Here is a 14,814-nt window from a genome sequence, read left to right on the forward strand (position 1 = left end):
TCTCTCTCTCTCTCTCTCTCTCTCTCTCTCTCTCTCTCTCTCTCTCTCTCTCTCTCTCTCTCTCTCTCTCTCTCTCTCTCTCTCTCTCTCTCTCTCTCTCTCTCTCTCTCTCTCTCTCTCTCTCTCTCTCTCTCTTTCTCTTTTTCATGTGCTGTGTGAGAGGAAGTGACCAGTGGATTGACAGGGTCACTCTGACAGACTGTCTGAGTCACTGACTAACTGACTGAGTCACTCAAAGAAACCTGACAACACCTGGAGGAAACGTTGCCAAGTATTGTGGTGTTTGCAAAACACAATGCAGTTCTCACTAAAAAAATAGACATATATTACATTAACTTACCTTTTTATATCATTACAGTGTATATATGCTGCAACTCTATTTAATTTTGTAGTGGTAAGTATCTGACATAAGGTATGTGTTGGTAAAGTTTAGCAGCACCACAGGACGGGAAATCCCCAGAAAGGACAATACCCAAATGCTGAGGATAAAAGGGTCAGACCATAGGTGAGGCTGTCCGAGTGTTGGAGTGGAGTGGTGTTTGTACGCTGGTGTCAAAAGCAGGTCTTCTGTGAAGGAAGAGAGAGTGGCTGCTCAGACTGGAGGCCAAGACACCTTCACGTGTCTGGCCTCACCACAAGTCCCTAGAACATCATGTCAGGTAAGAGAACTCAGGGTATTAGTTTGTCCTTTTCACAACTATAGACCCAACTAGTTATGGAATTTGGTATTATTTCTGAGATAGTAATCAGCCAAAAAGCATTACTTACTGCATTATTAGATTAGATGGTAAGGGAACTGAACTGTATAAACCTTTTGCTTGTTCTTAGGACAAGTAAAAAGATATATGGCCAGCTGTGCTATACCTAAGCTCCTGGGGTGTAGTAGGATGGTCCATGAAACTGTCCCTTTCCACCACGGGCTGGCTGGGCTAAGAGTGTGAGTGATGTGTGTGTGTGTGTGTGTGTGTGTGTGTGTGTGTGTGTGTGTGTGTGTAATATAGGGTTTGAGCAGGGCTCATAGTGTCCTGTCTCCATAGCTATATTTATCCAGCATTTCCTTAAATTTCTGCATGTTTGGTGCTCTAACAACCTCTTTATTTAAGCAATTCCAGATATTCACAGTTCTATGTGGAAAACTGTACTTCTTGATGCCCCTCAAACACTGACTCTTCTTCCCTCTCAGTCCTCCTATATGTTTCTTCTTCCACAATAATCTTTTATGCAGAACTTTATCAAAAGTTTTTTGATGTCCAAGCACACTACATCTACCCACCCATCTCTGTTTTGTACTTCATCTATTACTCTTGTATAGAAACTTAGTAAATTTGGTACACATGACCTTCCTCTTCTGAAACCAAATTGTCTATTTGTTATAACTTTGTTCTTTTCCAAATATTTCACTCACTTTTCTTTGATCACTATTTCACAGATCTTGCCTATAACACTAGCTACCAACACCAGTCTATAATTTAGTGGCTCAGTCCTCTTTCCTCCTTTGTGTATTGACACTATATTTGCTCTCTTCCACTCTTTTGGTATTTTTCCCTCTATCAGTGAGCTGTTAATCACATCCCAAATTGGCTCCACCACTTGTTCTCTACATTCCTTTAGTGTCCAGCCTGATACTTCATCAAACCCCAATGCTTTCCTGACATCCAACTCTCATAACAATTTGCCAATTTCATGTTTTTGCACCAAGACTTCCCGTAACCCTTCCCACCACACTTCCTCATTTGGTTCTATAAAATTTGCTCCCACATTGAACACAGACCTAAAACTCTCATTCATAATTTCACTCATCTCTTCCACTGTTTGATATATCCTTTCTCCCTTTACTATCTTGTCAATGGTCTCTCTGTTTATCATCTTTCCATTAATGTACCTGTAAAAAAAGCTTGGGGTCTTCTTCACATTTCTTTACCACATCCTTTTCAAGTTGTTTCTCCTCCTCTCTTCTTATTCTAAAATATTTATTCCTTGCCTCCTTATACTGCTTTCTATTCTTTTCATTTTTTTTGCTTCTTCAGTTTTTCCAAACTATATCCTTTCTCTTCTTAGCTTATGCATATCTGCCATTATACCAAATATGTTTGTTCCTCCTTACTTTTTATATAGGTACATACTTCTGCACACCTTCATTGTACTTCTTCAAGAATGTTTCATATTTCTCTTGCACTCTCATGCCTTCCGTAAGTCCCTTCCAAAGAATTTTCTTAACTCTGCAAAATTTGTCTTTGCGTGATTTAATCTCCCATTTTTATAATCCTCCTTACATGCTAGAACCTCCCAGTCTTACAGTACCACTTCTAACACCACATGGTCACTTTTTCCCTTTGGGATTAAGCATTTAATGTTTGGACAGGACTCTGTTTTTTTTTTTTTTTTTTTTTTTTTGTGAACACCAGGTCTAGCATTGATGGTTCCTCCTCCTCTCTGTATCTTGTAAATTCCTCCACCCATCGGTCCATTGTATTCAACATAGCTAACTGTAGCGTTTCTTCACTCCATTGTCCAGCATTTCCATTAACTTCCATCTCCTCCCAGCTTACATTTTTGCAGTTAAAGTCTCCCACTAGTAGTATTTTACTGTCTTTCCTTATCATGTTGTCTAGGCACTTCAACACTTCCTTTTGCATTTCTTTGTGTTGTGGCACGTACATTAATATGATCCTCCTCCTCTCTCTTCCACTAGTCCTGATTGTTATACCTATCACCTCCACCATACCATCTCCATGTTGCACTTCTTCCACATCATCACATCATCTCAAAGTATTATCAGTACTCCTCCTCCCTCCTTTTCCCTTTCTATCTCTCCTCTAGTAATTATATCTCTCCTCCTTAAAGCTAAAGTGGACTTCCTCTTTTAACTTTGTCTCTGTTAGGCACAACACATCTGGTCTACTTTCCTTCAGGTAATCTCTCACTTCCAGTACACCTGAGAGTAACCCATCTATGTTTGTATAAATTACTCTTAATGTACTGCTTCCCCCACCACTTGTAATTTCTCCGTCTGCTGCTTTGGTTCTTTCAGTACTTGTTCCCTTTCCCAAGTATACCATTTCCTCAGTGTCATATCTAGTATCCTCCAATAAAATTTCCTCTTCTCAGTCTCTGTCCTTCTGTCATTTTTTTCCTTAGCTTCATTTCTCAGGTCCTGCTCTTTTCCCTTTCTTCCAAGTTCATATCTCTTTTTACCCAAATATTTTTGTATTCTGAACTTTCAGCTAGCTTCCTGGTTCTCACTAGGATCTGCTGTATTGCAACTTGGGATCTCATTCTCACTTTTAATGGTCTTTTACCTCCCTCACTATATTTTCCAATTCTATATGCCTCTTCCACTTCTCGTTCCAGTCCCTGTTCCTCATCTTGGACCATTGTAATAATTTTCCTTACCAATTCCTTCTCTTCCATCTCTCAGATTTAACTGACTCTTGCAGTCCATGTGTGTGTGTGTGTGTGTGTGTGTGTGTGTGTGTGTGTGTGTGTGTGTGTGTGTGTGTTGCTTTGTATGGGCCACTACATATGTGATCACCAGTCTGGTATACAGAAAGATAGATAGATTATTATTATTGCTGCTGCTGCTGCTGCTGCTGCTGCTGCTGTATATAGATAAATAGATAGATTTTACCTTTTTTTCTTTTTTTTTTACTCCAGAGAAGGTAGAAAGATACCCATAAAAATATATTTTACTTACTCTGCTCCAGAAAATATAGGATTGTACCTATAGCAATTTCCTAAAGCTGTTTTCCCATCCAGGTGGTGTGAGCACTGGGACAAGATGAAGAGAGTACGCAGCAAGTTTGTGGATGTTTTGCGGCTGCATGTGCGGGGTGGAGCGGGGGGCATGGGCCTGCCGCGCCTTGGGGGAGTGGGAGGCGCAGGGGGTGACGTGTATGTGGAGGGGAAGGAAGGTGAGGCACGGAGACACTGTGTCTGTTTTGATAGGAAGTGACATAGAGAGATTATGTTTGTTATGACAGGAAGTGAGGCATGGCATTTAAACACTGTTTGTTATGACAGGGAATGAGGCTTGGAAACTTCCTTCTCACCCTGCTCTCTCCCTCACACAGACCACTTCTCACCCTGCTCTCCCTTTCACAGACCATTTCTCATCCTGCTTTCCTTCTCACAGACCACTTCTCATTCTGCTCTCCCTCACACAGACCACTTCTCACTCTCCTCTCCCTCTCATAGACCACTTCTCACCCTGTTCTCCCTCTCACAGAACACTACTCACCCTGCTCTCCCTCTCACAGACCATTTCTCACCCTGCTTTCCCTCTCACAGACCACTTCTCACCCTGCTCTCCCTCTCACAGACCACTTCTCACCCTGCTCTCCCTCTCACAGAACACTTCTCACCCTGCTCTCCCTCTCATAGACCACTTCTCATTCTGCTCACCCTCTCATAGACCACTTCTCACCCTGCTTTCCCTCACAGACCACTTCTCACCCTGCTCTCCCTCTCACAGACCACTTCTCACCCTGCTCTCCTTCTCACAGACCACATCCCTCTTACCCTGCTCTCTCTGTCTCTCTCTTTCCCCCACAGGCCACAGTCTGCTGAAGCTGCGCAAGGCTCGGCCAGACCAGCGGTGGGCTGGGGCAGCTGGCATGGACAGTCGCAAGTATCGCATCTGTGGGGAGGCTGGCGCTGAGCTGACCATTCCTGTCCCTACTGGCACCACCGTCTGGCTCGAGCAGCACCAGAAATTGCTGGGTGAGGATGCCACTCTCACCTTTTTCCTGATGGCACTCTCACCCTTTTCCTTTTTCACCCTGTCTTTATTTTCTCTTTGATCTCTTGTTAGGAGAATTTTTTTTATTGATAGGAAGGAATTGGTTCTGAAATAGACTGGTGGATGAATGGAATGGACTCAGTAATCAGTTGTTAGTGTGTGTGTGTAGGATAGTTAAGCTGTAATCAGTAGAAATATTTCCCTAAGTTGAGATGGGACTTTTGATCTTTTCTTCCTTTATTTATTTATTTTTTTTCAGGTGAGATAAACTGTGCAGGGGACAAGGTGTTGGTGGCTCGAGGTGGGCAGGGCGGCAACCCCAGCAACCAGTACAATGGGCAGAAGGGACAGGTGGGTACTGGTGGGGCATCAGGAACACTGGCAGTTCCTTGCTTTATTTATTTATTGATTTATTTGTTTTTATGTAAGTGGGTCACTGGCCAACAGCAAGAAAAGGTTAAAAAAGAAAAAAAGGCTCACTAGAATGCCAATCCCTAAAGAGAGGTCAAAAAGGATCATCAATAATTGGAGGACAAGTGTCTTGAAATGGAAACCCCCTCTATACATGCAAAATGTACTCTGTGCATGGACAGATAAGGCATCTGTGCAAAGTTAGCAGCTGTGGGGGTGAGAAAAACTCTGTACAAACCTGCTGGCTTCTTGCACTATCCCTTTTGATGATGTGTTCTCATGTTCCTATGTTCCCGCATCCACAGGGACACATTGTGAAGCTGGAACTGAAGCTGTTGGCCGATGTGGGTCTGGTGGGCTTCCCTAATGCTGGCAAGTCCACACTGCTGCGGGCCATCTCCAGGGCCAGACCCAAGGTGGCCAGCTACCCCTGTGAGTGTTCTGCAGTTCTCTCTCCTTGTTCACATCATCTCCACTTCGCTCTGCCTCATGTTTGCTTGATTTTTTGACTGTACTGCTCATTGCCTTTACTTTATACTGTTTCATGTCTTCTCACTATATGTACTCTCTCTCTCTCTCTCTCTCTCTCTCTCTCTCTCTCTCTCTCTCTCTCTCTCTCTCTCTCTCTCTCTCTCTCTCTCTCTCTCTCTCTCTCTCTCTCTCTCTCTCTCTCTCTCTCTCTCTCTCTCTCTCTCTCTCTCTCTCTCTCTCTCTCTCTCTCTCTCTCTCTCTCTCTCTCTCTCTCTCTCTCTCTCTCTCTCTCTCTCTCTCTCTCTCTCTCTCTCTCTCTCTCTCTCTCTCTCTCTCTCTCTCTCTCTCTCTCTCTCTCTCTCTATACATGAATATGTTTGTCTGTCTGTCACCACACTTCAGGCTAGAAGTATTCCCATAGTTCATACAATTCATCATTTTCATCTCCTGCCCTCTGAGTCACAGCCTGCCCAAGGAAACATAGAACCATTCCCAAGACTAGACAACTATGAATATTGTTCATGCCTCTACTTTGCTAATCTGTCTTGGGCTCATGAAAGTTATGTAGAAAGTACTTTTTTTAGGTACAAGTGATTGCTTCATAAACATGACGTGCATGTAATAAAACTGAATACAGGAATTAATTAGAGGAGAAGCATATAAAAAAATAATTCAATGAAATCTGTATTATTATTATTATTATTATTATTAGTAGTAGTAGTAGTAGTAGTAGTAGTAGTAGTACATTTTATTTTATTTTATGAATTTTATTTTATTTAGATAGATTATTATTGTTGTTATCATTATTATTATTATTATTATTATTATTATTACACATTATTTCTCCTTATCAGCATAGATAATATTATGAGATGGAGGCAGTTGGCCAAGTGAATAAGCAAGTTTGGATAACCTGACTCACTTTAAGACAAGAACATCATCCATTGCATAACTCAGGTCAGGGGTAAAAGGAAATCAAGTGCTTGTAAACTTTACCTTAATATATTCAACAATTTTTAGCAAACAAAGCTGCCTATTGAAAAATGAAAGGATAGACAGGCCAGCAGATGTTACATCACTGCAGTTTGACAAACAGATTAAGTACTCTCATGATTCACTACTAGACTAGCAACAGTCACTTGTTATTCCATTTGTCACCAATACACTCCTCCCTCCAACAGGAAATAATAACATACACCATAAACTCACAATGGTTGATAATCACTGACAAACCACAAAGCACTTCACCAAAACCACCACCACAAAACAGCATTAAATAACATAACTGCTCTCACGGAATAAACCAAGACAAGTATCATGAAAACTGAAGGTACATGTACTTATCCATTGCATAGAGTGTAGCAGCTACAAGCAAACCCACCACTCCCAAGCAGAGGCACAACACAGCTCACTACAGCCGACTAAGAATATTTGTCAGCTTTACCCCTGACCTGTGCTTAGGTTAAGCCCACCTGGGCCTGGCATGTACATTTCCATTGGCCAACCACAATTCATCCCAAGCTCATGACCTGACTCCAACTTTGGTTAACTAGGAACTTGTAACAATAGATAGATAGATAAATAGATTATTATTATTATTATTATTATTATTATTATTATTATTATTATTATTATTATTATTATTATTATTATTATTAAAATAGTACAGATACAACATATCAGACAAACACAAAATGCAAAATCAACTGAAGAGAAACAAAACAGCACATTATAAGCCTAATTTTATGCTGCTCTCTTGAAATAACTCATCATTTAAATTTCTAACGTTATACTTTGTTCCCTCCACCAGTCACGACGCTGCAACCGACCCTGGGTGTGGTGGAGTACAGTGACATGCGGCGGCTGACCATCGCTGACCTGCCAGGACTCATCGAGGGTGCCTGGGCCAACGTGGGGATGGGGCACCGCTTCCTGCGCCACGTGGAGCGGACACACTTCCTCCTCTTTGTGGTGGACATCAACGGCTTCCGGCTGTCACCCAAACACCCATACCGCTCACCCACCGAGAATGTCATGCTGCTCAACAGGGTGAGTGTGTGGGTGCCCAGTGCCCTGCAGGGGTGTGTTGGGCTGAGGAACTTTGGGTGAATGTGATGTCTGTGTGTTTACAGTTTTGACTTGTTGTTGTGTTGTGTTGATTGGCAGCTTTACTCTCATTTTAACTAATAGGAGAGTTATTTGCTAGTGCTCTTAATACTGATTCTGTGCATTTATGGTTGTATGTGGACAAAATGTTTTAGTTTTGATTCTGTTTTTATCAATTTATGACGTGATGTTGGAACAGAACTCTATCATGACATGGGGAAACTCTGTACAGTGTTGACATCTAGCCTACAATGAGTGTCTGGCTTGTGGCTTCCTTGGGGATGTCAGACACACCCTGCTGGTAAACACATGGATGTGAATTTGTGATCCCAAGTTTGAGTCATGTTGGAAGCCGAGTCTTTGTGGCAGTGACAGGACAGTCGGTCAACCAAAATCCACTCAGGTCATGATGACCACCTTGGCCTGAGTGGTAACGTGTCAGACTCATGTTTCTGTGAGTCCTGACAAAGACGTGATCTCCTGTGAAACCCTCTCCTGGTTGATTCATCCTGCCTCATCCTGTCTCCAGACCAGTGTCTCAGAGTTTGCATGATGCCCCAAGGCATTGGTTTCCAACCTGTCGGGCGCGCCCCCCTAAGGGGGCATGAAGGGCTGCCAGGGGGGGCGTAAGCACTTCATAAAGTAGAAAAATTACTTAGTAGATGATTATATATCAACATTATTGATTCTGATGGAATACATAATTGGTATACATACATAATTATGTATTGTATAATTTTTTTATCTCTGACTTGTGCCAACTATGACAGTAAATAGCAGTATTTAAACCAGAGTGGAGGGGGCGCAGGGAACTTGTCATTTAATGAAGGGGGGGGGGCAAGAATTTGAAAACGTTGGAAACCACTGCCCCAAGGCATGACATCACAGGGACAGCTTGTCATGCACTTACCCTTCACTCACTCACACACTTCATACACACACACACACACACACACACACACACACACACACACACACACACACACACACACACACACACAGTCTTCATCTTTACTTTAATTAGTGTAGTTTATGACAAACATCCCCCTCCCGCAAAAAAAAAAGGCCAACAGATCTACTCTTTTACCTCTTTTGAGTTAATTTGTACCTTATTGCAGGCATCATCATGAGGCCCATGAAATCCACTGCTCTTTTTTTCCTGTTCCTTTGCATCTTACCACAAAGTCTCATAAAGGCCAAGAAATCTGCTGCTCTTTTTCCTTCATTTATATTCCTTTGTACTTACTCCTCCACACCTGTACACACAGGAGTTGGAGCTGTATTCACCTGACCTGCTGAGTAAGCCAGCACTCCTTATGGTGAATAAGATGGACTCCCCCAATGCTGAGTCTCGCCTGCAGGAACTCCTTCACAACCTTAAGAGGATGGAGGGTGAGTACATGGGAACATAAGAATACAAGGGAAGCTGCAAGGATCTATCAACCCACAGTTAGCATTTCCTGTTAGAAATGCCTTCTGATTTCTACTATCATCCCCATACCTGAATTTATCTGGTTTTCTTTTAAAAGCTCCATATCGACAGGACACTAACAGCCATAAGAAAATAGGGGAAGCTGCAGGCAGCCATCAGTCCTTAACATGACAATCCCTGTATGAAACATGCCTGCCTATTTCCACCCATCATCCCCTTTCCACAAGTTTCTTTAGTTTTCTTTTAAAGCTTCCTAATGACTCAGCACTAACAGCCAGATTACTGAGTCTATTCTATTCATTAATCACTATATTTGAAAACTTATTCCTTTGTATCTCATTTAAAGCTAGCTTTATCAAGCTTGAACCCACTATTTCTTGTCCTATCCTGATCACTGAACCTAATGATTTTCCTCATATCATCCTTGTTATATCCCCTAAGTAAAGAATTGAGGAAGGAAGAGAGTAGAGACATCTTTTACCATTATCTTTTCATCTCATTTACTCTTTCATTCCTGTTGGTTTGATATTCTGTGTTTGAAGCACCAAGCAAACTGATTATGTGGCACTGAGATTGTTATAATTATTTTATACTATATTAGGTGAATACCCTCTCCATTAGGGGCTGATAGGACTAAGAGTGTGAATGATGTGTGTATGAGCGGATGGCACTTTGTCTGGGCCACCCTGTGTGGGATTGCCAACCTGGTATATGGATAGATGGACAGATAGATACATAGGTCAATAATTTGAAGCTTGGATATGAATAAAATGTAAAACTAGTGATGTTTTAAAGGACACAGGAAAAAAGGCTGCAGTGTTTTAGCCATGTGAAGAGAAGGAAAGAGTCATATGTCAGGAGAAGTGTGATGGAGATAGAGGTGCAAGGCAGGAGAGCAAGAGGAAAACTAAAGCTTATATGGATAGACTGTGTAAGGGAGGACTTGAGACAGAAACAATTGTCAAATGAAAATATATATGACTATGCTTGGAGGAGAGCTGGCAAAAACAATGACTCTACAGAGACTAGGGAAAAGATATCAAGAAGAAGAAATTATGGAGGTGTAAGAATTAATAAGGGAATTATTGAGGTGTTTGGGTTGTGGGAGGCTGGGAAAGGAAAGGCTGAAGAATGCTGAAGCTTGGTGTTAGGATTGTCACAGAATTTTCAAGACATAAAGCTTGCTAGGAGGGAAGAGAAGGGTAGAAATAGATGGAGGATTGAGTGTTAGAATGTGTGAGAGAAAGTGAGAGGATTGGAGGTTGCAAGGAGAGGGATACAGGGAGGACAGTGTTGCAGTGTGAGAGAAAGAGGTGAGAAGATTAGAACTTCCAAGGAGAGGGATACAAGGATGACTGAGTGTTGAAGTGTGAGAGAAAGAGGTGAGAGGAGAGTGAGAGGATTAGAACTTCCAAGGAGAGGAATACATAGAGACTCCCTTGCTGTGACCATTAAATGTAAATAGATAGATAAACTTTTATTCACTTTGTCTTTCCTCCACTCATTCTTGCCTTCATTCCTTCCATTATAACTTACTCCATTAATTAATAACTTTTTCCCTCTCCTGTTACATCTTCAAAGTGTTTCATCATTCTCCTTTCATTGATATTATTTTTCTCATCTTATTCAGTATTAGATGCTTCCCTATTGTATTATTTGTGCAGTCCTGTATGAGTTTTTTTTTCTGTATGGCAAGTGTACATGTATTCTTTCTTGCTAAATTAAGGGAGGGTTGTTCCCAAATGCCAAAACCAAAGATCTCTGATAGGAAGCACCACCTTACCCATGATATATTAGGGGAATTTGGACATTAAAAGATATATAATAACTAATGTATATAGCAAGTCAGCAGTCCCACACAAAGCACTGCACACACACACACACACACACACACACACACACACACACACACACACACACACACACACACACACACACACACACACACACACACACACACACACACACACACACACACACACACACACACACACACACACACACACACACACACACACACACACACACACACACACACACACACTCCTAACCCCTTTGCCCCCTGGTGGAAAGGAACAGTCTTGTGGACCACTCTATTACACCCCAGGAGGCTAGGCATAGCACAGCTGGCCACATACTTACACAGCAAGGCCCCACAGCATACATTAGTTTACCACAGCCTCTTCATAATGAGACGGTCCCCTAATTAAAGTAAAAAAAAATTTAAATAAAAAAAACTTCATATGTATATCATGTATATTTTGTTTATCCTCTGCCCCTTTAAAATAAGACTATTCCCTTGAAAATAAATAGATGAAATAAGTAAATTAGCCTTAACAATCCCTCTCATTCACTTCAGAGGTGAGCCAGCAATTCCCTGAGGAGTTCCGGCCAGAGCAACACGTGTCCTTTGATGACATCATCCCCTGTTCTGCCAAGACCAACCAGGCGTCTGTGCTCCACCTTAAGGAGCGGCTACGCATGTTCCTGGACCTGTACCAAGATCTGAAGGACCAGCAGACAGCAAAGGAAGGGAAGGCCCTTCAGAGGATCCATGGCCTGCTTCAGGAGGGTCCCCTGCGCCTGGTGTGAGCAGGAGGGGCTGTCATGGCATATGAACTGTAAATGTGTACAGATAAAGTGTGTCATTTTAAACCAGGATGTTCCATTTGTATCACCTCTCCTGGAAAGTTCTAATCCTGTCACTCTCCTCCCACTTTAACATGTAACCACCACACATTCAGCACACTGACACACCTCTCCTGGCAGGTTCTGATCCTCTCACTGTTGTCACAAATTTCTGGACCAGTGAAGGAGTGTAGTGTTCAGGATTGTGTTGTTTATTAGCTTTCACATAAAACAACTCTGTTCATTCATGCACCTTACAAACTATAACATTGCAGAAATTTTATTGTTTATAGAAGGCTGTGGACAAATAGAAAAGAAATTTGAGATCTTCAGTGATGAATAAGTTGTGCACCTTACAGAAAAGCACAATGCAGAAATTTTATTACCTACAGAAGTTATTTATGTATCTGTCTATCTATAGACCAGGCCGGCATTTCCATAAAGGGTGGCCTAGACAAAAATACTGCATGCTCATACACACATCATTCAAATTCTTAGACGGTTGTTGACAAATAATAAAGAATTGTTGGATACTAAGTGATGGAGGAGTGGTAATCAGGGCTGTACTGACATAAGATAATTGTGTTTGTTCCTGCATCTTACAGAACACCACATAGAAATTTTGTTGCTAAAAGAAGACATGTGGACAGGTAGAATATAAATTTAGGATAGGTCTGAAGGAGAGATGGTATTCAAGGTTGTGTTGATATAAGGCAACTCTGTTCATTCATTCAACAACTGCAGAGAGAAAAACAACAGCACATTACAGAAATTGTACTGCTTGTAGAAGACAGTTGTAGACAAAAAAGAAATTTGGATGCTAAGTAATGAAGGAGTGGTGATGACCTTGATGTCCAGTGTTGTGTTGACATAATTACAGAGAAGACAGAAAACAGCGCATTGCAGAAATTTTATTACTTATAGAAGACAGCTGTTGACAAATAGAAAAGAGATTTAGGATAGCGAGTGATGTAGTGGTGGTGCTCAGGGCTATTTGACATAAGGCAACTGTTGATTTAAGCAACAATCTTACAAAGAGAACAGCACTTTGCAGAAATATTGTTACTTATAGAGGACAGTTGTGGATAGATAAAAAAAAAAAAAATAGGATACTAAGTGATGAAGGAGTGGTGGTTTTCAGTGTTGTGACATAATTCTCTTCATTCATGCAACAACCTTACAGGGAACACAGCATATTGCAGAAATTTTGTCACATATGTATAAAGAACAGCTATAGACAGAAAACAAATTTGTGGTACTAAGTGACGAAGGTATGTTAATGTTTAACATTATATTGTGATATGTGTTGACAAGCTGATTCTGTTCATTCATGTAACAACCTTATCAAGAAAACAGAACAGCACAATGCAGAAATTTAGCATATAAGTCAGCACACTCTGAAGACAAGACCACCACCACCACCACAGCAAGATTAACAAGCACTTGAAGAAAGAAATGGGCAACAAAACAATGGCAGATCCCAACATGTATTTTCTCTCTCTCTCTCTCTCTCTCTCTCTCTCTCTCTCTCTCTCTCTCTCTCTCTCTCTCTCTCTCTCTCTCTCTCTCTCTCTCTCTCTCTCTCTCTCTCTCTCTCTCTCTCTCTCTCTCTCTCTCTCTCTCTCTCTCTCTCTCTCTCATATGTGTAAGAATATCAATTGCCCTTGATTTATTACTTTGTACTTCAGCATGTTTCAGCATACATGTTTAATTTCCTCCTTGGCTGCTGCAACACACATGCAGAGGACAGGAAATGCTGGAAAGAAGGGATAGGGAGGAACTATGACGGAAAAGAAATATATATGTAAATGTGGGAACTGAAACTTTCGTGTGTTCAATCCTTCTTCAAGAAATAGTGTGTAATACGATAACAATGTGTGGAAATTTTTAATATGAAGGAATTCTAAGACTTTTGTGTCTAGAAACCTCCCTCTGGAAAGCAGTAGGAAATAGAGCAGCAGGCACAGAGTAGCAGAGTGTACTTGTAAAAGTGATGAAAGACTGGGAATACTGGTTGACTACTTTTTAACAGGCTCAAGTGGAAATTCTTGGAGTTGTTAAGCTTTGTATCCTTAGCTCATCCACTCCTTATTGCCTCTGCAGTCTCTTGCACTGCTTCTTTTCACAATTACCGTGCTTCCTCAGACTTGTTTTCTTCAACTTTGTATTGATAATATCACAATACATTTCATTTTATCTGACTCGGCTTTATCTCAGTACAATCCCAGTACTTTGCTGACCTCTCCCTCCCCTTCTAATCTCCTTTGACAGTCGTTCTCATTTAGAGTCGTCCGGTTGACTTGTGCAGGTGAAGTGGTGATCAAAGTGGTGCAGCAGAAGGATGAGAAACGGTATACAGTCTCTCATCATTGATGCAGTAGAACTGAGCCCCGAGCCACGCCGCGCACGGGCAAGGAACGCCTTGCTGCGAGTGAGGGAGTCCATTCCTGAGTGGCCATCATCAGTAGTAAGACAGATATAATTATGTAGAATCCTTGATCCAGACTTGTCACCCATGGAGAACCTTTGGCCATCGTAAAGGAGAGGCAGAGAAACAATTCTTCCACGCTGCCAAAACCAGAGAACATGAGTACTTGGCGAGTTGGTGGTGCGTTTTAACAGCTGAAACCGGGGAAGCTCGCGTCTCTCCCCAGGCGTTTGATAGAAGAGAAGAAAAAAAAATTCCTATCACTACATAAAAGGTTAATTGGTAAATATTAAAAACAAAATTAATCTCATTCTATCTCGTAGTTTGGCCATTTCTATCAATTAAAGTCGTGAGATACATGCTACCTACCTTGATAACTGATAATTTCTGCCAGTAGACCTCAGGTATAGGGCCTGCCTCTATCCACAATGTTGCATTGGATATATTAAGATGAGGTGTTCTAATATATTAATGTGGAGTCAGGTCTGGTATGAAGGCAGAGGTGTGTAGTCAATCTTCTGCAGGAAGTTGTCCAAGTGTTTCTTTAAGAAAAATAAATAAATAAATGAATAAATAAAATACGCACAGCTGGTGTTTGGC

General features: G+C 41.4%; 2 protein-coding genes across 6 annotated transcripts in view; one reads left to right on the plus strand and one right to left on the minus strand.

Moving 5' to 3' along the window:
* The window catches only part of LOC135090004 (alpha-N-acetylgalactosaminidase-like), a 22,020-nt gene extending 18,198 nt beyond the window's left edge, over positions 1 to 3,822 (minus strand). The window contains exon 1 of the mRNA XM_063986215.1: positions 3,695 to 3,822. The gene's annotated coding sequence lies outside the window, so the exon portion shown is untranslated. The remainder of the gene's footprint in view (positions 1 to 3,694) is intronic.
* LOC135090000 (GTP-binding protein 10 homolog) overlaps positions 1 to 11,817 on the plus strand; it is a 15,945-nt gene extending 4,128 nt beyond the window's left edge. For 3 of the 5 annotated variants that reach the window (XM_063986196.1, XM_063986195.1, XM_063986199.1), the window contains 7 exons: positions 3,757 to 3,911; positions 4,552 to 4,719; positions 4,998 to 5,089; positions 5,455 to 5,581; positions 7,431 to 7,669; positions 8,995 to 9,118; positions 11,518 to 11,817. In XM_063986196.1, coding sequence (XP_063842266.1) covers positions 3,779 to 3,911; positions 4,552 to 4,719; positions 4,998 to 5,089; positions 5,455 to 5,581; positions 7,431 to 7,669; positions 8,995 to 9,118; positions 11,518 to 11,750 — 1,116 coding nt within the window. In that variant the 5' untranslated portion in view covers positions 3,757 to 3,778 and the 3' untranslated portion in view covers positions 11,751 to 11,817. Of the gene's footprint in view, positions 1 to 428; positions 660 to 3,756; positions 3,912 to 4,551; positions 4,720 to 4,997; positions 5,090 to 5,454; positions 5,582 to 7,430; positions 7,670 to 8,994; positions 9,119 to 11,517 lie in introns of all 5 variants that reach the window. The other 2 variants (XM_063986197.1, XM_063986198.1) reach the window with 2 other exon arrangements.
* The last annotated feature ends 2,997 nt before the right edge of the window (positions 11,818 to 14,814 follow it).

The sequence above is a fragment of the Scylla paramamosain genome, chromosome 34, assembly GCF_035594125.1.
Source record: "Scylla paramamosain isolate STU-SP2022 chromosome 34, ASM3559412v1, whole genome shotgun sequence".
In the NCBI taxonomy this organism is placed as follows: Eukaryota; Metazoa; Arthropoda; class Malacostraca; order Decapoda; family Portunidae; genus Scylla; species Scylla paramamosain.